General features: G+C 40.9%; 4 protein-coding genes across 6 annotated transcripts; 3 read left to right on the forward strand and 1 right to left on the reverse strand.

Moving 5' to 3' along the window:
* Window positions 1-31: 31 nt before the first annotated feature.
* angptl6 (angiopoietin-like 6) lies at window positions 32-4,669 on the reverse strand. 2 transcript variants are annotated; one of them, XM_008283088.1, is made up of 7 exons: window positions 4,405-4,669; window positions 3,489-3,821; window positions 3,092-3,229; window positions 2,799-3,006; window positions 1,733-1,926; window positions 526-796; window positions 32-437 (listed from the first exon to the last, which is right to left on the reverse strand). In XM_008283088.1, exons 2-7 carry the CDS (start codon window positions 3,804-3,806, stop codon window positions 253-255), a joined length of 1,314 nt encoding a protein of 437 aa, XP_008281310.1. In that variant the 5' UTR covers window positions 3,807-3,821; window positions 4,405-4,669; the 3' UTR covers window positions 32-252. The 2 variants fall into 2 exon arrangements, with proteins under 2 accessions (XP_008281310.1, XP_008281309.1); XM_008283087.1 differs by having other exon boundaries at window positions 3,342-3,821.
* A 5,768-nt stretch (window positions 4,670-10,437) lies between these two features.
* Window positions 10,438-14,459, forward strand: ppan (peter pan homolog). Its single transcript, XM_008283089.1, has 12 exons — window positions 10,438-10,640; window positions 10,924-11,094; window positions 11,309-11,410; window positions 11,500-11,550; window positions 11,739-11,909; window positions 12,116-12,192; window positions 12,464-12,571; window positions 12,697-12,820; window positions 12,909-12,987; window positions 13,178-13,307; window positions 13,390-13,544; window positions 13,632-14,459. The coding sequence occupies exons 1-12, from the start codon at window positions 10,626-10,628 to the stop codon at window positions 14,048-14,050; spliced, it is 1,602 nt and encodes a 533-aa protein (XP_008281311.1). The 5' UTR covers window positions 10,438-10,625; the 3' UTR covers window positions 14,051-14,459.
* A 1,487-nt stretch (window positions 14,460-15,946) lies between these two features.
* p2ry11 (purinergic receptor P2Y11) lies at window positions 15,947-17,471 on the forward strand. Of its 2 annotated transcripts, none has more exons than XM_008283090.1 (2): window positions 15,947-16,039; window positions 16,292-17,471. In XM_008283090.1, exon 2 carries the CDS (start codon window positions 16,361-16,363, stop codon window positions 17,267-17,269), a length of 909 nt encoding a protein of 302 aa, XP_008281312.1. In that variant the 5' UTR covers window positions 15,947-16,039; window positions 16,292-16,360; the 3' UTR covers window positions 17,270-17,471. The 2 variants fall into 2 exon arrangements, with proteins under 2 accessions (XP_008281312.1, XP_008281313.1); XM_008283091.1 differs by having other exon boundaries at window positions 15,950-16,039; window positions 16,347-17,471.
* Window positions 17,472-18,362: 891 nt separating this feature from the next.
* eif3g (eukaryotic translation initiation factor 3, subunit G) lies at window positions 18,363-21,240 on the forward strand. The gene is made up of 10 exons (XM_008283092.1): window positions 18,363-18,461; window positions 18,552-18,598; window positions 19,059-19,147; window positions 19,644-19,703; window positions 19,816-19,920; window positions 20,040-20,235; window positions 20,342-20,452; window positions 20,565-20,701; window positions 20,942-21,048; window positions 21,132-21,240. The coding sequence occupies exons 1-10, from the start codon at window positions 18,439-18,441 to the stop codon at window positions 21,145-21,147; spliced, it is 891 nt and encodes a 296-aa protein (XP_008281314.1). The 5' UTR covers window positions 18,363-18,438; the 3' UTR covers window positions 21,148-21,240.
* The last annotated feature ends 1,986 nt before the right edge of the window (window positions 21,241-23,226 follow it).

A 23,226-nucleotide genomic window follows, 5' to 3' on the forward strand; every position in this document is an offset into this window, starting at 1 on the left:
AAAAGTGTTTATAAAACTGCAAAATGTCAAGTCTACTTTCACATTATTTTATTGAGAAGTACATTACAAGTTGAAAAACCTCTGGTTTGATCAGGAAATTGCAACACAGAGAGCATATTTGTTAACTTTCGTGCAATTTATCTATTAAACAGACATGAAAGGGTTGACATTGCTTGATTCTCTTTACATGGATGTGACATTTATCCACATTAGTTATGTGTTTAGTTCCCACATGGTCATAATGACACCATGTTATGTGGGTTTGATCATCATGGAAACTCTTTTCAGGGAGTAGGACCCTCCGTGGAACTCTGCCCAGTAGACCCCATCCTGGTAGCGGCTTCGATAGTGTCCACCCCGATACCACACACCATTCAGATTGGAGTGGGCACACATGTGATACCACCAGCCTCCCTTCTGATAATGAGCACAGTTACCTGATGGCACAACAGAGGGACAGAAAAAAACTTATTGACAGAAATATTCAGCAGACAACAGAGAGCTATCAGGAGGGGAGGAGCAGACCTGAGTAGCTGTCCTTGTCTCGATCCAAAGTGGTGAAGGCCTTGTTGTTGTGCCAGGAGAGGGAGTCCCCTGCATTGCCGTGGTATTGTCCTAACCGCAGTCGGTACCAGTCACTCTCTGGTTCCAGATGGAAGCTGTCATACTCAGCAAACACCTGCCGACCCTGCCAGTCCTCCAGGGCCACCCGTAGCTTATACTGGGCCTGTTTGGTTAGCCAGTAGAGGTGTTCCAGGCCGAGCCAGTACTCTCCATCTAGGTTCCCAAAGCCTTGCTGTAACACAGCGGCACATTGGTTTCAGCGTAATTTGCATAACTACTCTGATTTTAGACAAGCTAGAAGGATGCTTTTATCATTAGCAATATCTGGCAACAAGATGGATTGTCAGCTGATAAATGCATTCAAGTCCTCTTCAGGATGAACTGTAATCAGTTTGGTTATAACTTATTGTTCCCTTAGTATCACAAGCAGCCAGTGTTTTCACTTATCCTGTAAAATGTTTGCTACTGATATTAATAATAACTTCCACTTTCCCCATTAAGGTCACTGTACCAGGATCAGGCCATGTATGTCATTTTTCAAAGGTTCTCATGCTTTGTGTAGGAGCTGAAGAGGCTGTCTAATACTACAACAACTAAAAGGGATGCAGCATTTGTTGGGCTTTATATCTGCACCATCTGGTAGAGTTACAGCTTTTTGAACAGGTAACATCAATGTTTACTTTCTAACTGTAAGAATATTTTATTTCTAATTTACAGTTTTGGAGCTGTTACTGAATGGATTTGGGGATGATTTTTCAGGTTGAAATCTAAAGAAAAAAATGTTTAGGGCAAAAGGGGTTAATGCTGAATATTAATTGATATTAGCAAATGAATGAAAAATGACAATTGCGTATATACTTTCATAGGGGATAAGGCGTACCGCCTTTGGTAAATCTTGGATTCTTCCATAACTACAACCAACATGTTGATATTTTTGACTTTTGACAACTAGTTATTGATTCCCTGACTTGTATCATCATCAAGTCAAAATTTCAGTTCGTCCAATACTTTGGTTTATGACCAAATACCTGAAAGCATGGAAGAACCATCAGTGACATTAGCATTTAGAATGAAATTGTCACCATGCCGAGGTACAGCCTCATAGACCCTGGTCTTGTTTCTACTATTTCATCATTGTTTTCCATATTTTAAAGATGCATGAAATCACCTTGTACTGTTCCCAAGTCCTGAAGAAGTTGACCGACCCATCTTGTCTCCTCTGGATGACCGTCCACCCTCCCTGAGCCTGACTCTGCTCACACCAGGCCTGCAGGAGTCGGTTGGCGCTCTGTAGGCGGAGCAGGTAGATCCCACTGATGGCCTCACCTGATTCCAGCACATGCTGACAGTCCCTCCATGGCCCTGAGTTTGGAAAAAAAATATGCAACTATGTGAGGGTGTAAAAAAAATTACAAATAAAAGCAATATGAAGACATATTTTTGGAAGATTATAATATACATAATATTTTGAAATTTTATACCATCAAGTATTAATGTAGGAAATATAGACTGGATCTTTTAAATCTGAAATTTTTCTTTTTATTCATCGTCAAAACGATTTTGGGTCAGGGGTCATTGAGAGACGCAGTTTGGAAAACACAAAAGGGTGTTGCTTCAAGAAGGTGTTGCAACTTTGTTTGAATGTCAGGAAGATTACATATACACTAAAGCCTCAGTTTATCTATTTGGAGCTTAAGAATTTTTTCTCTAGTACATGGTCAGTGTCTTGTGTCACAGTGATAAGATGGACATTGGAATCTGCACTGATGAAATGTATACATAAAGGAAAATCTCCCACAACAGGCGATAACCTAATGGTCTGCCGTGACAAGCATGTTCACAAGATGTGGCAATGTGTGCTCTTTCATTAGACATTTTAGGAAGCTTTGAGTCACAGGCATCCTGGAGTCACTTTTGTTCTGCTAACTCAAATCCTCTTTGCGCAGTCCTTTGTTATTTCAAACATTCCAGTTGTGCAAGTTTACACTGGTAGTGCTACAAGTACGTCTTCATTATAAAGTTGCCTGTGCTCTGATTAGAGCTGCAAGCTGTTTTTGGCTTTGTTTAGGTCTTCCCAGAGAGATAGCACCTCCCACCAGCAGGTCACTGACCCCATCAGCTTCTGGTTCTTATCTCAGTCGTTAAATAATGCTGACAGAAAATGTACACATTTAAACACGCAAGTTTGACACGAATCATTTGCTGCTATAAGACAATTTTGCACACTGATGTACCTGGAGTCTTTGTGACGGGGAAGCTAACGAAGGGAGGTTCTGTAGGAGTGCTGGGGGTAGTGGTGGGGAGGGAGGGAACTCCCCCTGTGTGTGCTTGCTGTGGTGGAGGAGCACTTTGGTCCCTTTGAACATCATTGGTCATTTCGATGGCTTCAGAGCTGTAATTAGGATGCACAACAGACTGGCTTTTTGGTGGTTCAGTCAGCACCTGCACAAAAACAATACACCATCCTCAGTCCCTGTGCACAAACCCAGTAAAATCTGCAACATGCAGACCACAGTTTGGTCCCTACCAGAGAGGACTGGGTGGAGTCCCTGCACTGGCACTGCTTCTCCAGACGAGCAATAAACTGGTTCTGGGAGCTCATCATGGAGGTGAGGGCTCCGTATTTCTTCTCCAGCTCCCTGTAATTACTGGACACCTGCAGTGCCTGAGATGTCCCACAACAGACATAAAGGATGAGTCCACTAATGATTAAGATGAGATGTAGCTGTGCAGTGGCAGGAATCACACACTTACAGAGACTGCAATGCTCTGCTCACCTGTGTTGTAGCATTCAGCAGAAGGTTCTCCACCCTTTGTTGCTCCAAAGCCTGGTCTTTCTTATGTATGACTTCATGTAGCAGCTGTGCATAGAGCTGAGCAATACGAGAATTCATGCTGATGCTCTCTTTGCGCAGAGTCCTTACCTCCAAGGCAAGAGTCCCTTCTTGCTCCAGTTGGCCCCGGAGCTTCTCCAGTTGCTCCTGCTGCCGTCTGAGCTCCGCCCGCAGCGCTGCCACCTCTGAGTGGTTGGTAGTAGCAGACTGCGTGTTCAAACACAGCGCCCCTGTCAGCTTTTGTTGTGGAACAATGAAGGTGTAGGAGCAACGGCCTGCTTTTGCATCTGAAGAACGTGATGAACTTTTGTTTTCTGCATTGCTTCCCTCCTTCCGCCCCCCAGCTTGTGGTATATCCACACAAAGTGTAAGGAAAAGAGTCAGACCTATTGTCAGTGTCTTCTCCATGAATCTGACAACAACCTGGTAATGGAGTAGAAAACACAATTACCACAACAATAACACACACACAATGCAATGATTTAGAAACATTTCTTTCACTTTGATATATGCACATACATTTTGTATTCAAGGAAAAGAGTTTTTCGGTGGGTCTTGTCTGTTCACCAGATGCTTCTTCGTAAAGCTAAGCACACATTTCTCCCAAGCGGAAACTTAGCAGGTCAACACTGGAGGTTGACAACGGTCAACACAAACCAGCAAGAATCAACACAACTCTATCTCACAGTTAAACAGAACCACTGAGCTCCACATCCAGCCACCACAACCATGGTCAACATCATAAACAATGCAAACAGGTCATCTTACTCAAAGGTGTACAATTTTCTCATTGTGATATTTTACTGGTACCAAAAAACATGTGTTTATGTGTAAAATAATATCTTTTTTGGCAACTGAAAACAAACCACATATATTACTCGGTGCAAGAATAGGATTTTTTCTGGCACTAATGATTACCAATTCGCATTAGAATCATTTAAACAGTGCTGTACATTTTGCTATTCCCTACATTTTCCTAAAAAGTGAAAGATCAATTATAACTTACTGTAGCTGCTGTAAAGTGGGTTGGCTGTCTTTGTTCTGCTCCAGTGTGTAGCAGCAGCTCCCAACACGATGTAACGTTGAGACAAACACTTCTTAAAAATCACATGTTCAAAGATCACAAAGAGTCGCATAAACAATTAGAAGATTAGAAAGCGTTTGTGGTCCTTTGTAAAGGTTGAATTGAAGCTGATGGCAGACAGATTTGGCTACACTACGTCTCCAACCCCAGAGTTTCTGTCTCAGGGTCTCCAAAGAAGAAGGCAACTAATTACAAACCATCCTAATGACGCCGCCTCCCGGTACTTGTTGTTTGGCTGGTGCTCACTGAAGGAATCTGGAATGTCTCCTCCCTCTGCCATCACACTGTAATCCTGCCACAGACTCCATCCCACAACAACGTGTGGCATGCTGATGCTGTGATTTAAACGTTCATCCCATCATCTAAACATCTTTAATATGATTTGTGGCTTTTGTCCTCTGGTGTGAAGTTGGCACACTTTTTTAATCTGTGAGAGACGGTGTTCTCTCATTCCAAAAAATTCAGAATGGAATCCTTCCACACACTGGTACACTACCCTTGGAGGCTTCTAGGGATCCACATTCGGATGTGTCTTCTTGACAACATAGGAGTTTTTGTCTTTGACTGGTGAAGGCAGGAGGAAGAAATAAGAAAAAAAATCTTTTTTACTGAAATGAAAGTAGCAATACCTCTCTGTAAACACACTGTTAGTAAGTTCCCTCAGAGAAGACTGCTGCCACGCTACAGTTTCATATATGGATGCATATGTTTTGCATTGTTTTGATTAATTAGAGTGTTGTTGTTGTTGTTGTTGTTGTTGGATGACTCCATTTCCTTACACTCACAGTCACACCTCGTTTGTGACATCAAAGCTTATCAGGTTTGAGGTGGGAACAGATTGTGCAACTAGATAACAACAACAGCAAGAAACTATATCGAAATGTGGCTTTAAGATGCTATCACAACTGCTTGTGCTGCAGCAGGGGTTTCTCTATTGAAACTGCATGTTTCACCACATTGTGTGGCAAGCAATGTTCAGATCAGTAGAGCACCAAAATCCCCTATCACAAGTGACACCATTTGCATGTTGCACTGTGGGAAAGGTCCAATTCGCACAAAAGCGTTGCCAGTATCTCTGGTCTTGTTACTGGCAAACCCACAGACTTGTGAAAGCTCATTTGGTGCTAAGGGTGAAGAATGACGTTCCATGATTTACACTTTTTTTTTCTTTTCCTTTCTGTGGTTTCAAAGCAGCCTACAGAGTTGCACTTCTGCTATGCGAATGTGATGTAATTCATATCTTGCATATCAACTGCCTTTTCCTCGGAAAACTTGATGTAGTTAATGTATTGTTTAGTGGTTTATCGCAATGTAACAGTTTAAACAGTTTAAACTATAGCCTTTCATATTTATCTTTTTGAATAATCTAAAAGTATGGTTGCATAAATGAATGAACAAATAACATGCTTGTTTTTTTGTACAGTGTTCTTCTTCACTTGCTTATTTCTATGTTCATATCCTTCATATCAGTTACAATTTATTAATAATTATACTGTTTTATTCATGCAGCAGCTTTCAAAAACAATGGTGCTGTCATGTTAGTGTTCTGCCCTCTAGTGGTCACAATCATGATCTGCAATGAGTATTTGTCAAGCTGAAAGATGGACATAGCAACCGGCCCTGAAAAATGTCAACTCAACCCCGAAGTGTCACAATCCTGTAAAACCACAACTGGCTCCAAAACAAGACAGCTTTAATACGACTCAGGATTTTTTTCATTAGTTTTTTGTTATGGCCTGTGGCCAAAAGCTGTGTGAGTGGGACTCAAAACGAAGAGGAAGCGGGGTAAGGGAGTAACAGGGAGACCAGGGTGTGTGGGGCACCGGGAGGTAGGTGAGGGTATCCGGGGCAGGTGCGTTGGTCGCCGCGGTGAGGGGTGATCTCCCGTGCAGGTGTCCATGCTGGTGCTCGCGTGGTGATCTTCTCGTGCTGGCGCTCTAGTCGAGAGGAGATCCAAGCTTGTGAATCCATGGAGGTGAACAAAGCCTGCAGGGGTCTCAAACTCCGGTCCTCGAGGGCCGCAATCCTGCAAGTTTTAGATGTTTCCTTCTTCCAACACACCTGATTCAAATGATCAGGATCGTTATCAGGCTTCTGCAGAGCTTGATGCTGAGCTGATCATTTGAATCAGGTGTGTTGGAAGAAGGAAACATCTAAAACTTGCAGGATTGCGGCCCTCGAGGACCGGAGTTCGACACCCCTGCTGTAAGCCAAAGGAAGAAATATTTATTCCTGAAAAAAACGTGTCAGCAACAAATCTGAGACATGAATGCATTAGGACAATATGTAAGAGAAGCACAAGACAACATACAAACACACAAACAAAAATATCTGCAAGGACTTCTTTCTCAATTCTGCAACTTTCAGTTCAAGAGATTATTGAACACAACTGAAGGCTACGGCCACGAGTTTTTAAAAAGTGAAAAAAAATAAAGCAATTGATCTCCCTTCAAAAGAAAAAAAAGGTTATGTACGGTCTAGTGCAGGTCAGACGAGGTTAAAACGTGTTGAATTAACAGCATCAGTGCTTCATTCTTGCACTCCTCTGTTTTCTATGTGTGGCTGTTTACAGAGAAATACACGGTGATGGATGCACGATAACCACCTGCTGAAGATCAGTGACCGAGAGACTCAGTTGGTTTACGGGTGTCAGTGGCTGGAAAGTGACCCTCATTAAAGCGATAGAGAACTGACACTACACTTAAACAATCACATGAGTGTAAACATGGATGAGGAACTTCTCCTCTTTGTCTCAGTGTTGTTCTAATTTGCTCTTTCTCTTTATGGGTTTTTACAGAATCAAGACAAAGAACTCAAACTGAACCGCATGCGCATCTCAGACACCCAGAGATTTGTTGAATATTTAAAGGAGCAGCTGGAGTTGTGGCAAAAACAGTAATATGTTCCCCAAAAATATTTATGAAGTTTCACAGCCTGACTAAACAAATAAGGCAAATTTCACTGTGTGCAATAATGGTTATGCTTTATAATTGTATTTACTTGTAATATATGCCACAAGAAATGCATCACTTCATGTTCCTGTGCATCTATCAGTTACTGTATTTAAGTATAGCTTTTGAGATATTTGTATTAACATTTTAAATGAAAAAAGTATTCTCATTAAAGTATGAAAGTATGTGTTGTATGTATTGTAGTCACATGACAGTGTATTTATAAAGAAAAATGTAGTTTATGTTATTATATTTGATGTTTGTGGTAAAAACTGGAGATACTCTCTGTGTGGCTGCTATATTTGCGCAGGAGATGTATAATAATAATAAAAATAACACAAGATAGCAAACATATCTGAGCAGAAAAAGATATAAAAGAAACACAAGACAATATACGGTATAATATTCATCCCAGAAAAGTATAAAGTATCTTAAAGTACAAGTACCAGAACATTTTACTTAAATACAGTACTTGAGTAAATGTGTTTAATTACTTTCACATCAACTTTCTCTTTCATCTAAATTGTAATTTGAAAAATTATAAAACAAACAAAAAAAAAATAAAAGAAATTGAAAAATATATTTAAAAACTGATTATTGAAATGGAATGATCTCATTGATTCCTTTCAGTCTTGGTAGGCTGTGCCTACCCTGCCTGCACGCCACTGGGTGTTTCTCTCTGACTGGGGGCTTCTCCAACAGGTTGCTCTGCTGCTGCTGCTTCCTTCTTCAGGAACGTTTGGTTTGTGGATGCTATCCAGTGTTTATTTCGCAAGGGCTTTCCAGCAAGTTCGTCAATTTGCAAAAGGTCAAGTCAAAGTCCAAGTGCAAAAGGGAAATGAGCAAAGGTGTGCAGGCCTTTTATAAGCGCGCGTCTGTTCTGTTGCCATGGCTTCAAATAATGCACGCACACACCTGTGCTTGGCTAGTTTTCATATGAATCCGAATAAATGGTCGATATTGCCATAGAATGTCTTTGTTTCAAATGTTGACATTTTTCCATGGATGAGCATGAGTTTCCATCACCTCTGTCACAAATGCACAGAGGCCTGAAGTTATCTGAACTTTTTCTAACAGGATCAGCCTCTGATTGAAACATTATAGTGACAATAAGATAATAAAAAGGAAGTTATTGAACTAAAATTATTTTATAGTCCTGCAGCAGCTGATGTGTCCACACACAGCATCACTGCGGCCCATGACACGCTGAGTCATATCTGCAGCTTGACCATGTTAACACATCATTGTTACATCAACTTTTTATTGTCTCTGCAAGAGTGAAATATTCAGCTAGATATTAAGGGGGGACTGAGATGTATTTGCACTACTAAAAAAAACATTCATTTTGTATTTTTAGTCCCATAACACAGTCAAAACAGTGCAATGGGATTTTGTGTGTAATGGCAACTGATCTCAATAAAACTGTTCTGACAGCTCTGATTGAGAAAAATACAATTGTCATATAGACATGGCAGGGGGCTAGTTCTTGAATGATGGCTATGATGCAAACAAAAGTGCCTGAATAACTTTCTGAAGAAAAAGAGTCATGTGATGCGTTAAATGCCCCTTTTTATGTTAACGCACACAGAGTCTGAAGCAGAAAGTCTGAGTTGACAAAGAAAGTTGATAACCACCGTCGTGGTACCTGTGATCCCTGACTGGGGCTTTAGTTTTTGTCGAGTCGGCTTACACAAAGAAAACCTGACTATGTCAAACTTGTTTCATTGTACAGCCCTTTGGTGTGGAAAGATACAAACACAACTAGCACTTGTCTTCCATTTAATCACAAGTACTCAAAAGTTTTAAATAACATCTTTTAGAGTAAGCAGGACTTGATTTCCACATCAGCACTACACTATAAAGTTGTTTTTTGTATTAGTGTCCATAAAAGATGAATGAACAGTGTTGCACTGCGAAGGAATGGAGTAGGCCTGACAAGAAAATTAGTTGACCATAAATAGCTTCTGACAAAATTTGTCACAACTTATGATTAGTTTAAACAAAAATACAGGCCGGAGTCTATCCCAGCCAATTAAGGGCGAAGGCAGAGGACACCCTGGACAGGTCACCAGTCTATCGCAGGGCTACACTTAGAGACAGACAACCAAGCACACTCCCTGGACAATACATGAATAAAGTAAAAACAGAACGATGTATAAGTGTATAAAAGCTGCCCTTGTAAAACTACAAAAATATGACAGATGCAGGTACTGTCATTACGCAAAATTAACTGAGCTTCATATCTTTAAACACATGTAAAACTTAGAGGCTGGACTTTGAGGATTTCAAAGTTTGACAAGACATTCATTCAAATGCTGCCACCAGTCTCCTCCTCCTGCTCCTCAAACTGATCTACACCAGCTCAGCTAGGAACCAATATAAAGGAAGGGACTTGTACAATATCAGTCCTCAAGTTTCTTTGGGACGGCAAGGAGGAAAGTGTCGAAGAGAAGAGGTGATACTTACTAGGCTCCGAACAGGGCACACAGGATTAAATAAATACTTAGACTTGATAGGCAAGCATGGCACTGGAGATTGTGAGATATGTAGTGTACCTGAAATAGTAGAGCATGTCCTTATGAGCTGCATAAAGTATGACAGAGAGAGGAGTATAGCTAAAAGGAAAATTGAGGATGTAGACGAGACATTCCACCTGAGAGGCATATTATCTAAGCCATCAGAGCACAAAGTGATTAAAATTTTACTTGGCTTCTTACCAAACACAGGGCTTAGAAAAAGAATATAATTTGGTTTTTTTTTTCAGTTTGTTTTGTGTGTGTGTGTGTGTGTGTGTGTGTGTGTGTGTGTGTGTGTGTGTGTGTGTGGTTTGCATGCTACGCCTTTTTTCTGCAAAGATGTGAGCCATAAGAGTGATCGTTTACAATGCATCCGGAGGGTGGCGGTAGTGCGCTAAGTTAGTCCGCATCCCCCGTTAAACGCTCAAAGAAGAAGAAGAAGAAACTAGGAACCAACAGCCCTATGAGCAACACGAACATATTAGCGTGTGACACCGGGGGAGAACCATGTGGAGGGTGTTGCGTTGACTTCGGTGTTGAGATTTTGATACTGCTACTGAATGCATTTTTTTCCGAAATAATGAACGTAGTTCTTCTTGCTAGTTTAAATATAGTGTAGAGGATCATTATTGTGCGTGTGTTGACTAAATTCACCAACTTTGTTTCGAGGTGAATAATGGGCAAATCAAAGGTAAGTAACGGCCTGTGCTAGCAGGTTAGCCGATATGGACTTAAAGCTAACTTTGAAAAGGGTATTTCTTAATTATTCATTTGTGAAAATATAACTTGTATTATATTTCTTAATTGTTCACTTGTTAAAATATAACTTTGGGCTCTTTGGATACGTTGTCGTAAATTTAGCTTAGCTCCGTGGTGAAGTTTTTGTAATGTTAGCTGTCTTTTTAGCAAAGTTAACTTCGAGGTCCACTCGAGAACTGCGTCATTTTAACATTTTACCGCATTGTGCTTGTCAGACCAAGAACCAGAAGAAATCCCGAGCAGTAGCCAACCATGTGGCCGAAGAGACTTACGCAGCCGTGCCCCACTCCTTCGTGTTTCAGCGGGGTCAGGTTGGGAAAAACGTGGGTCAGCTCATCCTGGACGTGCGGAGAGTCATGGAGCCATTCACCGCAGAGTCACTGAAGGTCCGTGTGTCTGCTGATCACAGCTGTCTGTAGGACAGAAGACCACGTTGTTTTATATTAAGAAGAATTTTTGATTTGGGAGTTTGGGTTACTGCACACCTCTTCACAAATGTTTTGTCAAAGTACCCTTGTAAAGTTTTGTTACACACTCACCATGTCTGGCTTTTTTTTTTTTTTTTTTAATTGTATTTATTTTTATCCTTTGTAAAACCAGGTTCGGAAAAAGAATGTGCTAAAAGATTTTGTGGCCATCGCAGGACCGCTGGGAGTGACACACTTCATGATCTTCAGCAAAACACCCAGCAGTATCAACATGGTGAGACCATCATCAAAGTTAATCACACACTTCTTCCATGTTAAATTTGCACTGCTATCAACCTAACAACCCACTTCTTGTCCTTGCAGAGGCTTGCTCGACTTCCCAAAGGTCCCATGCTTCACTTCAGAGTCCTCAAGGTAAATATCATAACTTCTGAAGAAAGCTTGTTTAATGAAATATTGGGGTTTTGATGATGATATTTACAAACTTGACTGTTAAGTGATGTTTTTCAAAGTAAACGCACTGAATTGCCCAATCTACCCAAGTCATACTTACCTCCTTCCTTTTTCTTTCATTTATAAGCATTTTGCCATTTTTTTTCCAGTATTCTCTTGTCAAAGATGTGGTTTCATCTCTGAAGAAGCACAGGATGCATGAGCAGCAGTTCACCCATCACCCGCTGCTCATCCTCAACAACTTTGGAGTAGATGGCATGCATGTCAAACTCATGGCCACCATGTTTCAAAACATGTTTCCTTCCATAAATGTGCATTCGGTATGTTTTGCCTGTAAAACTGTTATCTTTTCGTCACTCTGGTTGACACAATTTTAAAAGCATTGTTGCATGATGAAAGTATAGTCTTCTGAGTTCTTGTGAAGATTTGTCAAAAGTAAACGCTTTCTGATATCTCTGTCAATGAGCTCTTCAGTAATGTGAAAGCTTAATCCTGAATACTAGTGAGAAATAATGGTGTTTTTCAGATAAGCCTCAACAACATCAAGAGGTGTGTGCTGTTAAATTACAACCCAGCGACCCAGGAAATCGAGTTTCGACATTAGTAAGTAAAAATATTTACCATGAAGTTAGTATTTGTTTTGTCAGTGATTGCATGTGATGAACCAGACTAGTTACGTGAATTCACATTGGATTTATTTTGGGTAAAACAATCCTGTTTAGTTGGGCTCAGATGATGACAGACCATGACTTGACTGTTCAGTGATGTATGTCCAAAGTAAACGCACTGATGGGCCCCTTACAGAATAAAGCACATTCCCGATTTTTAATTATCATGTCAAACTGACCAACGTGATCTTATTTCTAACCTGCAGCAGCCTGAAGGTGGTCCCTGTGGGAATGAGCCGCGGCGTCAAGAAGCTGATGCAGGAGAAGTTCCCCAACATGAGCAAGTTTGAGGATATCAGTGAGCTTCTGATGAAGTAAGGTTCTTATGAAGGTACAATTGTTGTAGTCCTGAGGCTGTAAAGTGTTTAGATTTGGAGCATAACTGGTGATTGTTTTGTGTTATGTGATGCAATATGTTGTGCTCTGTAACCACTTTCAGAGGGGCAAACCTTTCAGAAAGTGAACCTGAGCAAGACGGGGAGCACAACATAACTGAATTGCCACAGGTTTACTCTGGAAGAGGCAACATGGCGTCCCAACAGAGCGCTGTCCGTTTGACTGAAGTACGTATGCAGAGGCATTCACCTTTTTGAAAACGATCTGTCAGTGACGGATGAATAACGGCTAAATATTGAATTGTGTTGTCCTTAGATTGGTCCGCGCATGACTTTGCAGCTGACGAAGATTCAAGAAGGGATGGGCGATGGGAATATTCTTTATCACTCTACAAGTGAGTGCATTCCTAATTTTGTCTTTCTGCTTGTTGTATTTGGATGTATATGATGACAAAAGAAGTATGAGTTCCATGATTTCTCTCCAAAAGTAAACGCTTACTGATGCATCTAGAGCGCACATGGTTTTATGTGCACCTGTCACAACCAGTTTTTCAGTGGGAATTCTGTTATTTACCATAATTGCAGTCTCCAAGACAGAGGAAGAAATCCAGGAGATCTTGAAGAGGAAGGAGGCCCAGATAAAAGAGAAGGAGGCTCGCCGCACGAAGCAGGCGCAGAATGTTGCTCAAAAGAAGGAGCAACGGGAAGACCACAAGTAAATGGAAATAATTTGACCTTTTTGTTTTATCAATTGTTCACTTGGTTCAAGTGTAAATAGCATTTTTCCTTCTTGACAGGAAAAAGAGCCTGGAAGGCATTAAGAGGAAACATGCTGAAGCTGAGGAGGACAGTGAGGTGGAGGATCCAGGGGTGCAGGATGATAAGGCTGCTGTTGAATCCGATGATGAGGTGGAGTACTACAGACAGGCGGTGGGAGAGGAGCCAGATGAAGGTGACTGTCACTAATGAACTGTAAACTGTTTGCTCTAGAGTTTTTGTTTTTTTTATCTAAATGTTGACCAATATATGTTTTGTGCAGACATGTTCCCTAGTGCCAAGAAGAGACGGTTCTCAGAAAAGTCCCATGGACCTGCCAAGAAGAGGAAGCTGTCCCCTGGTAAACCCTCAGGAAAAGACAGAGACTCCAAATCACCAAAGAGAAAAGGACCAGGAGGACAGCACAGAGATAAAAAAGGAAAAGACCAACAGAGAAAAGGATGGAAGAAATCCAGAGATGGGGAGAAATCATTTGGACAGAAAATGAAACCCACAGGAAAAGCATTCGGAGTAAAGAGACATGGGGATAGAGAAAATAAGTTTGGTGGGAAAAAGAAATTTCATGGGAACAAAAATAAGGACAAACCATTCAGATCTAAAGGTCAGACAGACAAGTCGGGCTTTAAGAGGAAAGGTGCTGGAACAAAGCGAGGCTTCACACAGAGGAAAGGAAAAGGCTGAACTTTTTCGTCTGTCTGGACTTTTGGTGCAGTTTTATTCTGAAGCAGAAGATGGCAGCAAATACACATGTTCTGATTGCCACAGCTAGTGAAGTGTTTAGCTATAAGTGATGCTGCTTAGCAGATGGACAAAAAAAGAGCAACAAGCGCATCTTGGGAAGAGTGGGAGGAAAAACATGATGCAGCCATTCTTTTTAGAATAATACCTGGTTGGAGCCATATACTGAAATGTCTTTCCCTTTTTTCCACATTTATATTTGTCAACAAGACCATAACAATGCTGTATGCAGGCACTCCTTTTGATGTTGGGTTTGTTCTTTGTCAGTTGTATGCAAACATGTTCTTGTCGGTTCCAGATCTCTGAATTTGAAACTATACACAAGGAAAAAATAAAAGTCCTCTTTTTATGACTTTTGGTCCTTTTTGTATTTTAAGCTGAAGTAAGGGCAAATAATTGAAGGAGGATTTGATTTTCTTTTTTTAAAGCAGCAGGTATAACCTAAATTTCAACTAATGTTGTTCGTTAATTTAGCAGGAAACCTGTCAATCCAACAAGACTAATTTAATGCCACCCATGAAAATTAATTTTTTCACTGATGTCTTAGTGGAATGAATGACTTATAAATGGAGGTTAGTGTTGTACAAGTACAGGATATCATAGGATTAATAAATACATAAACTCGGCAGCTCTGCTTTTATGTAGACTTTAAAAACTAAAGGCCAAGCAACTACTGCCCTGGCTGAGATCTGATATTCAGCTATTTTGCGATTATCATTTTTTAAAATGGATACTTTTGCCTTTTTCTATCTGCCGCAAGTGACAAATAGCAGGGCTCCAGACTGCTTGCGACCTTCTCTTTGAGAGTGTGAATTGATGAGCATGATGATCATGAAGCTGTACTAGTGTCACTGTAACAGGAAGCTGCTGTGTTAACTACAGTAGTGGAAAGTCGGACTTTTATAACTTCGGTGGACCACAGTATCTACACTTCAAAATGAGGTCTTCTCATGAAAAACGGAGCGCATCTGCATTCGCTGTTTTTCCACTCACAGAAAAGATCACGTGTAGAATACATGTAACTGGGTTTAACCTCGGACAAATCTGCCATTAGAACGCCTTAGTTTATTATTTTTAGCGTCATTTTTGGTCGCAAACCGGTCAGAGCACACCACAGCCACCAAGGAGCATCTACTGCAGCCTGCAATGTGAATCATAAGAAAAGTTTTGTGTGTGAGCAGTTAATAATGTTAAATTAGATTATGATTAGAATATCCTCCAAAGGTAGAAAATTTGCATTCCTGAAAATAGCTGTGCCTGATGTTACTCATATTCTAATCCCCCCCGGTTACCACACTGTAATCTTGTGATCTTGAGCAACGTCCTGAATGCAGAACTATCTGACTGCTTACATGTCACAGATAATAGCCTAGCAACAGTGATTAATGTTCATAAGCTGTCTTTTAATTAGACTTACATTAAAAAAAAAAGGCATTCCAAAGAAGGTTTGCAGGGTTGCAGTTTATTTTCAATTTTAACTCTTTTCTTGCAAATGAATACCACCTCCAAATATTGGTTATGGGCCTTCTGGACTATTAATGTTATTGTGTGCTGGTATTGAGCTTGAAATCTAGAAAGATTAAATATACTGGTAATCTGATACTCTTTGGTTGTGTTTATTAGGATGACAGAGAGTGATAAAGCGCTTCAGCTGTTTCCTAACACTAACTCAGGGCTGTTTATTACCAATTTGTGCTGCAAATGCATGGCGCTGGGGTCACTGTAGTTTTGCTTCTCCAAATTGTGAAATACAGACAGAGGGTATGAGGAACTGACTTTGAGGTTGTTGTGAGTCATCTTCATCTCTCACTTTTATCGTAGCCTGAGCTACGTATGATAGTGGAGGGGTATTTCGTGCTGTCTTTGCAGATGTCACAGGAAATGAATCTTCAAAAGCGTACCCGTCTTCATGCCCTGCACATCTGCCTTTCGGTAAGTGAAGATCACTGCTTTCATTTCTGCATGTCTAATTATTAAGGTAAATCTCTGTTAGCAGTGTATCGTTTCAAAAATTTAATGTACACCGTTTTGTTTTAGCAAGTTGAAAATCAGTTCTTTCTCTGAAGAGCTTCTCTAACTTCCCCAACTTAACCGCAGAAATCAAATACAAATTATACTTGAGTCAAACTTATTCTCACTTATTCAAATGATGGAGTTTAATAATTTAGCTTTTTCCTCTTACAGGTATTGAGACGGTACAAATTTCATGAAAGCAGCTCAATAACAAAATAACTTTCAGCAGAAAGCAAGACGATGGCCAACTTCTCTGACTGCGAGAGGTTTCAAAAAGGCGTGCTGCCTGCGGTGTATGGGGTTGAGTTCATCGTGGCCTCGGCAGGAAACCTGTTTGCCCTGTGGCTGCTGGTTGTTAGAGAGAGACGGAACTGGCACACTGGAGTCATCCTGTCCTGCAACCTGGCCATCAGCGACCTGCTGTATGTCCTCACCCTGCCTTTGCAGATTGCCTACTACTCAATGGACAAGCACTGGGTGTTTGGTAACGCTGCATGTAAAATTGAGAAGTTTCTTTTCACCTGCAACCTATACGTGAGCATCTTCTTCATCATGGCGATAAGTGTGAACCGATGTGTGGCTCTCGTTTGGCCCTTCTTTACACGCTCTCACGTGGAGCCTGTCCACGCCAAGGCCATCAGTGTCATCATCTGGGTCATTGTGGGAGTCATTTCCTGCCCTGTGTTGAAATTTGCCTCCATTTGCCACGTTGAGAACAAGAAGAACACTCTGTGCATGTCCTACTGTGGTTCTGAAAATGAAAAGCCTCACTTCACTTACAAAGTATTTCTCGCTGTGTTTGGGTGTCTTCTTCCCTTCTTGGTTACTTTCACTGCTTACTGCGCAGTGATCCGGGTGGTGTGGCAAAATGTCACCATAACCACACTAGAGAAACGTAAAGTCGCCCTGTTAGTCGCATCAGTGCTTGTGCTGTATGCAGTTTCCTTCCTGCCCTATCATTTCTCTCAGACCTATCACTTGCATCTGAAACTTCAGGATCCCAACAATAATATCTGTTGGATCTACAACATGTACCAAGCGTCCAAGGGTCTGGCAAGTCTGAACATGTGCATCCATCCAATCCTTTACATGGCTGTGTTTGACAGTATAAGAGTAGCGTGTTGTGGGAAGAGCCCAGAGGAGAGATGAGAAAGTAGAGCTGTTGCTTGGTAGCTTTTGTGTAAAGTACATTTTTATTTCATGCTGGAAAAACTCTTTAAAAATTATATTTCTACAAAGAAGTTCCTTACAAGGAGATTTATTTTTGTAAGTGAGAAATGTCACTGTTCTGTTTTAACTTTGAAAACACAACCATAAGTAATAAAGATTTATTTACTTCCGTAATGTGTAACAACTTTGATTATCTCTTCTGATTAACTTCCTCTGACTCATGCATGCCAACCATTACAGGGATTTTGATTTATTTAAGTCCTAATTGGTGATACTGTCTATGACTGCACAAATAGTTTCACATTTAATAAGAGAAGTCAGGGTCAAATTTAAGTGAAATCGTTAAACTGAGATAAGAAAATTTAATGTATGTTATGTTATAGTTAAAGTCAAGGCAATATCAAATTTTGAAACTTAATTTTATGCATAAGTAACAAGTTTGTATAGTCAAAATGACTAGCAAGTAAGATTCCCCATAGTCCTTTTTTAAAGATACACACACACACACACACACACACACATACATATATACATATATATATATTTCAAAAGAAGACAGACATTGTTTTTAAGGGGGTGTCTAACCCCAGTTTATTCTAAATTCAAATTTGGCCTAATATAAGGATTTAATCCAGTTCTCCTGCTGAAGTGGTTTCCAACATTTTTCATGAACCAGTGTCGACTGTAACCTTCTAATCACATATCACACATGTGGCAGTAAGCAGTGATTAGATTTTTTTTTTTTATTTTGCAGTTTTATTTAAAGATTTTTAGAGACTTAAAATTGTAAAAGTATTCCACTATCCTTAACAAAAAAAAAGAACAAACATTAAATCAGAGAAATGTCCAAAAACTGTTTACTGTATTAAAATCTCCCTTAGTGATTTCTATGTTTTTTTTTTCAGTTTTAATTTTTAGAAGTTGACAGGGTTGAAATCGGCATAGGATTCAACACGATATAGCCATGTTTTTAAGTTATTGTCGACCCCACCAACTCAACGTTTAAAACTGCTTTAGAAACATGGACGGACTCTTATTGTGAAGCAAAACGCCATGCTTTTACTGCGAAGGCAGAACTGTGGCGGTGCGTGACGTTGAGGCGCGGCTCCCGGTCTGTTAGCTGCCCTGAAGCTAAGCTAGCCGAAAGGATGCCGTCGATTGAATACGACGAGTGAGTTTTCTTCAGAGAGTATTATTACTTTATGGTAATGCTTGGCGTATGATCTTGGTTTAATATTGACTATTTGTCTCTTTCTTCCAGCTCCAAGCCCAGCTGGGCAGACCAAGTCGAGGAGGAAGGAGATGAAGGTAAAGAGCTTCTTAGCATCCGTAGCTAATGCTAGCACAGCTCTTGTGGTCTGGTGGCCGTAGGACGAGGCCGGCTACGCGGCTTCCACTTCCACGTGGTTGTCGGGCATAATACTCGAGCTAAAATGTACTTACCCATGATGTTTTGATTATCTATCTGTTAAAGGCGTGTAATAGAAATTTTGAGTGACTGACATAGATTCCGTTGTTTTTAAGTGAAACGTGTGACTGACATATGCCGTCGCCTGCTGTAGCATGAGCAGGTCTTTCAGTAGACAGCTAATAGCTAGCAGGCTGCGTTAGCAATACATATGTGTTGCTGGAGTTACTTCAGGTGCTGCACAATTTATGTACTCAATTACTCAAAACTACACAAACGCAACATTTAAGAAAGAGGGCAGGAAAAATATTTCCTTGTCTAACAATGTCAATGACTAAACTCTGTTTTATTTTTTGTCAGGCACACTGCCATCTCCCAAGGAAACCATCAAAGGAAATATTAAAACTGTCACAGAATATAAAATAGATGATGATGGAAAGAAGTTCAAGGTAATTAAGTTTTATTAAGATTTACTTTGTCGCAGTTGTGCTTTGTATATGATTGCATTTTATGGGTGCAACCTTTGATTAAGCCCTTAAGCTGGTTTACAGAATGCATTTTAGTAGATGTGTTATGAGAGCATCACTGTGGTACAGATGTGTTTATTGGTTTGTCTTAATAACATCAGGGCTCTTGTCATTTGTAGAAATGGTTAAAATAGTTTGACATACTGTATTTGCATGCATACATATACCATTTGGCATGTAAAACAGAAAAACAACAGGTTTAGCAATTCATTGGTATAACATTGATTCTCTATCATCCTTGTTTACCTTAATTACTAAAAATAGAACTCGAAATATAATGTATGCTTCAAGGTGTTTCTATGTTGTAGTTAGTACCACAGACAGCAGTTTGGAACTTCCATTCATCATGCACATTTTGACTACAGTAAGAAAAACACTTGCATTTGTGAAATAAAATTGATGTACGAATGTCCTCTAGATTGTGCGGACCTTCAAGATTGAGACGAGGAAAGCCTCCAAAGCTGTTGCCAGAAGGAAGGTCTGTGTTTACACTGAATTATGATAAAGTTGCATTTACTTTGAAATGACTCTGGAAAAAGACTTCTGAAATCAGATGTGGTGTCACATAGTAAACTGCTCTATCGTTTTAGAACTGGAAGAAATTTGGAAACTCTGAGTTTGACGCACCAGGTCCTAATGTTGCCACCACCACAGTCAGCGATGATGTTTTCATGACTTTCATCTCCAGCAAAGAGGTGAGAATCAATTATGAGCCTTGCATTTTTTTGCTGCCTGTTACTAACCCAGTGCTTGCAAACACTTCAGATGGGTCTGTATTTGGTTGTGCCTGAATGCCCAATATGTTCTTTTGCAGGATTTGAACGCTCAAGACCAGGATGAGGATCCTATGAACAAACTGAAAGGGCAGAAGATTGTGTCTTGTCGTATTTGCAAAGGAGACCATTGGACCACCCGCTGTCCGTACAAGGACACCCTGGGCCCAATGCAGAAGGAGCTGGCTGAACAGCTTGGGCTTTCCACTGGAGACAAGGAGAAACCTGCTGGCTCTGGTACCCTCAGCCCACCATTCACACAACCAGATTATTTACTGTTGGTGGTTAATATTCCTAAAGTTGTCATTGTTAATTTGGCCTGATGTTTCCCCTCCTTTACCAGCGGAACCAGAGCCAGCACAGCCTGCACAGAGCAAGACAGGGAAGTATGTGCCCCCGAGCCTGAGGGATGGAGGCACAAGGAGAGGAGAGTCCATGCAGCCTAACCGCAGAGGTGGGTGTATGTTGGTGTAACCTCTAAGTCTAAACATCCATTCTCTACTGGAGTCATTGTACAACAACAATAGTCTTGCTCAGTATAAACACACTACGTTTGCACCTTACAGCTGATGACAATGCTACCATTCGTGTGACCAACCTGTCGGAGGACACCCGTGAGACAGACCTGCAGGAGCTCTTCAGACCATTTGGCTCCATCTCAAGGATTTACCTGGCCAAAGACAAGAACACGGGGCAGTCAAAGGTCTGTGCTGATTTTGCAATGGGAAGTTTTAGAGCAGACGTTTAACTTTGTGGATTGGAGACATCATTTGCAATAAGTTGTAGGCCGTAAATTGACGACAGTGTTTTTTCTTTAACTGCTTTTTGCATCTATTTAACGAAGTATGTAGTGTTGAGTTAATGACCAGCTGGCACTGCAGTTGTATTTTTCACAGCATGATGCCATTGTCTAATCTATCAATTGCTTACTGTGTTTTCTCAGGGATTTGCCTTCATCAGTTTCCACCGTCGGGAGGATGCAGCCAGAGCCATCGCAGGAGTGTCAGGATTCGGATATGATCATCTTATTCTCAACGTTGAATGGGCCAAGTAAGTTAATTGTTGGTTTTGTCAATTAAGTGATTAGCATTTCAAGTAAACTTGTTGCTGACCTAATTTACCTCTCTTTGCAGACCATCAAACAACTAAGAAATTCAACAGAATATGTTCCAGGAAGATGCCAGATTTTATTGTTGTGGTGAAATATGGCTGTTACCTAAATAAAAAGAAAAATTGTCACAATTTTCTTTTCAGTGTTGTCTTTCTTGTTTGCAATAACCAGCAGTTCTCTGTTTGTTAAAGCTACAGACATTGGCTCGATACTAAATCTATTAAGACCCAAGTGGCAATTAAAATGTGCTTTACAGCAGAACTTAATCTACAGATGTAAATACAAAAGAGAAGTAACTTTTAATCGTGCTATAATTCTTCCTTTGCTACATAAAAGGAACTCATGGTCAACTGTTTCTTGAACGTCAGTGCCTGCAATGAGTCCTGAATATTGTTCCAGCAGCGCAACACTGAAGCTTCGATACATGCTTCAAACCCTGAACTATAATTCCATAGAACTGCTTCAAAGCTTGTTTTAGTGTAAAGAAAATTCTGAAGTAAACTAGTTTCTCCAGCACTGCTCATTGAGGTGTGGCATGTATGTAATTAAAAGCCTCCCCTTCAGAATACCCTACCTCAGGGGTCTCGAACTGCAGTCCTCGAGGGCCGCAATCCTGCATGTTTTAGATGTTTCCTTCTTCCAACACACCTGATTCAAATGATCAGCTCAGCATCAAGCTCTGCAGAAGCCTGATAACGATCCTGATCATTTGAATCAGGTGTGTTGGAAGAAGGAAACATCTAAAACTTGCAGGATTGCGGCCCTCGAGGACCGGAGTTCGAGACCCCTGCCCTACCTCATTTGACTGCAGCCTTGTTATTCACCAGGAGAGGTCACTGTCACTGAAGCTTCAAGTAATGAACCCGTTATCGAAACAATTGGCTCAAATGGTTCAGGGCTTGACAAAAGCTTCATTTGCCATCAATACTAGACACAGGCCAGCTGACAGCCTTCCCTGGGCCTAGGACAAGATGATATTAGATGCCCCCCCCCTCGCTCCACTCACCCACATCTCCACTTTTCTTTGCTCTTCCTCTCCTCACCTTGCCTCCTCTTCTTCTCCTCTATTCTTCTTTCTTTACATCTCTTTCATCCATCTTGCTCAGACTGTCCGACTGGGCAGCAAGACCCTCCCGCTGCACTTTGACTCGCTCCCTCTCTCAGTCTCATCCGTGGTCTGACTCTGTCCCCCCTGGTGGACCAGCGGGCCCCTTCCTCCTCATCTCTGTTACCTGACGGCAGGTGGATCTCTCGCCTCGGCCTCTCTGACGGAGACACTAAACTCGTCCGTTTCTGTCAAACAACCCGTGTTTTGTCAGGATTTTTATCGCAGCTAATGGATATTAAGAGCTAGCTAAACAACGTTACAAGGCTGACAAACGTTGGCTCCGCTGTTTCTTACCTCGCTCTACACTGACTTTACTCGTTCCAGCTTCGTGTCACCACCTTTTTTTTAAAAAGTATTTTTTAAGCAAATCTCTAAGGCCTCTATTTTCTTCCTCTCTTTTTCTCTTCTTTTTCCTTTTCTGAGCACCAAACTTCTGCTGAGCGGACATTTTGGTGCTGAAGTGCAAAATCCGAACTTCCAATAAAAGGACAACAAATGTTGATCAGGGGCCAAACCATTTAATGTTGGAGGTGGGGGTGGAGGGCAACTCCAAAGATATTAAGGACAGTTCAGACGAAAACAAATTCAAACTTCTGACTCAAATATTGCCCTGTTTCTTTCCATTAATAGCCCTTCTTTGGGGAAAAAAATCCAGAATTCAATGAGGGTCCAGTTCTGGGCCCCCCCGCCACTCTGGGCCCGGGACAACAGACCCGTTTGTCCCCCCCTATCAGCGGGCGTGACTACACACCTTATGTATGAACAACTATTGATTTCATTGGTGGATTCTGGACATTCTATAGAAAAGTCATTAAAGTATCCAGCAGGTTCAAGTCCTTTAAATTAATGCAAGTTTTTCCAAATTCAGCTGATTACTTCAATTTTCCCTGCAGTGATTCTCAATGGTCCAAGACAAACACCAAAGCTTCTGTTGTCAAGAGAACATTTGTTGGCAACGTATACTGGTTTGTGTTAAACACAAGCTGGCATGTGCTGATGAAAAGCTGTT

This window comes from Stegastes partitus, unplaced genomic scaffold (genome assembly GCF_000690725.1).
Source record: "Stegastes partitus isolate 25-593 unplaced genomic scaffold, Stegastes_partitus-1.0.2 Scaffold297, whole genome shotgun sequence".
Lineage (NCBI taxonomy): Eukaryota > Metazoa > Chordata > Actinopteri > Pomacentridae > Stegastes > Stegastes partitus.

Excerpts from the sequence above, each read along its gene's own strand:
- angptl6 (XM_008283087.1), bottom strand. The coding sequence starts at position 3,806 with ATGGAGAAGACACTGACAATAGGTCTGACTCTTTTCCTTACACTTTGT. Across the intron at positions 3,007-3,091 it reads ACTCCACCCAGTCCTCTCTG|GTGCTGACTGAACCACCAAA; the intron begins GTAGGGACCAAA and ends GTTTTTGTGCAG. Across the intron at positions 438-525 it reads AGACAAGGACAGCTACTCAG|GTAACTGTGCTCATTATCAG; the intron begins GTCTGCTCCTCC and ends TTGTGCCATCAG.
- ppan (XM_008283089.1), top strand. Across the intron at positions 11,411-11,499 it reads CACCCAGCAGTATCAACATG|AGGCTTGCTCGACTTCCCAA; the intron begins GTGAGACCATCA and ends TTGTCCTTGCAG. Across the intron at positions 13,308-13,389 it reads GAGCAACGGGAAGACCACAA|GAAAAAGAGCCTGGAAGGCA; the intron begins GTAAATGGAAAT and ends CCTTCTTGACAG.
- p2ry11 (XM_008283090.1), top strand. The coding sequence starts at position 16,361 with ATGGCCAACTTCTCTGACTGCGAGAGGTTTCAAAAAGGCGTGCTGCCT.
- eif3g (XM_008283092.1), top strand. The coding sequence starts at position 18,439 with ATGCCGTCGATTGAATACGACGA. Across the intron at positions 18,599-19,058 it reads CGAGGAGGAAGGAGATGAAG|GCACACTGCCATCTCCCAAG; the intron begins GTAAAGAGCTTC and ends ATTTTTTGTCAG. Across the intron at positions 20,236-20,341 it reads GGAGAAACCTGCTGGCTCTG|CGGAACCAGAGCCAGCACAG; the intron begins GTACCCTCAGCC and ends CTCCTTTACCAG.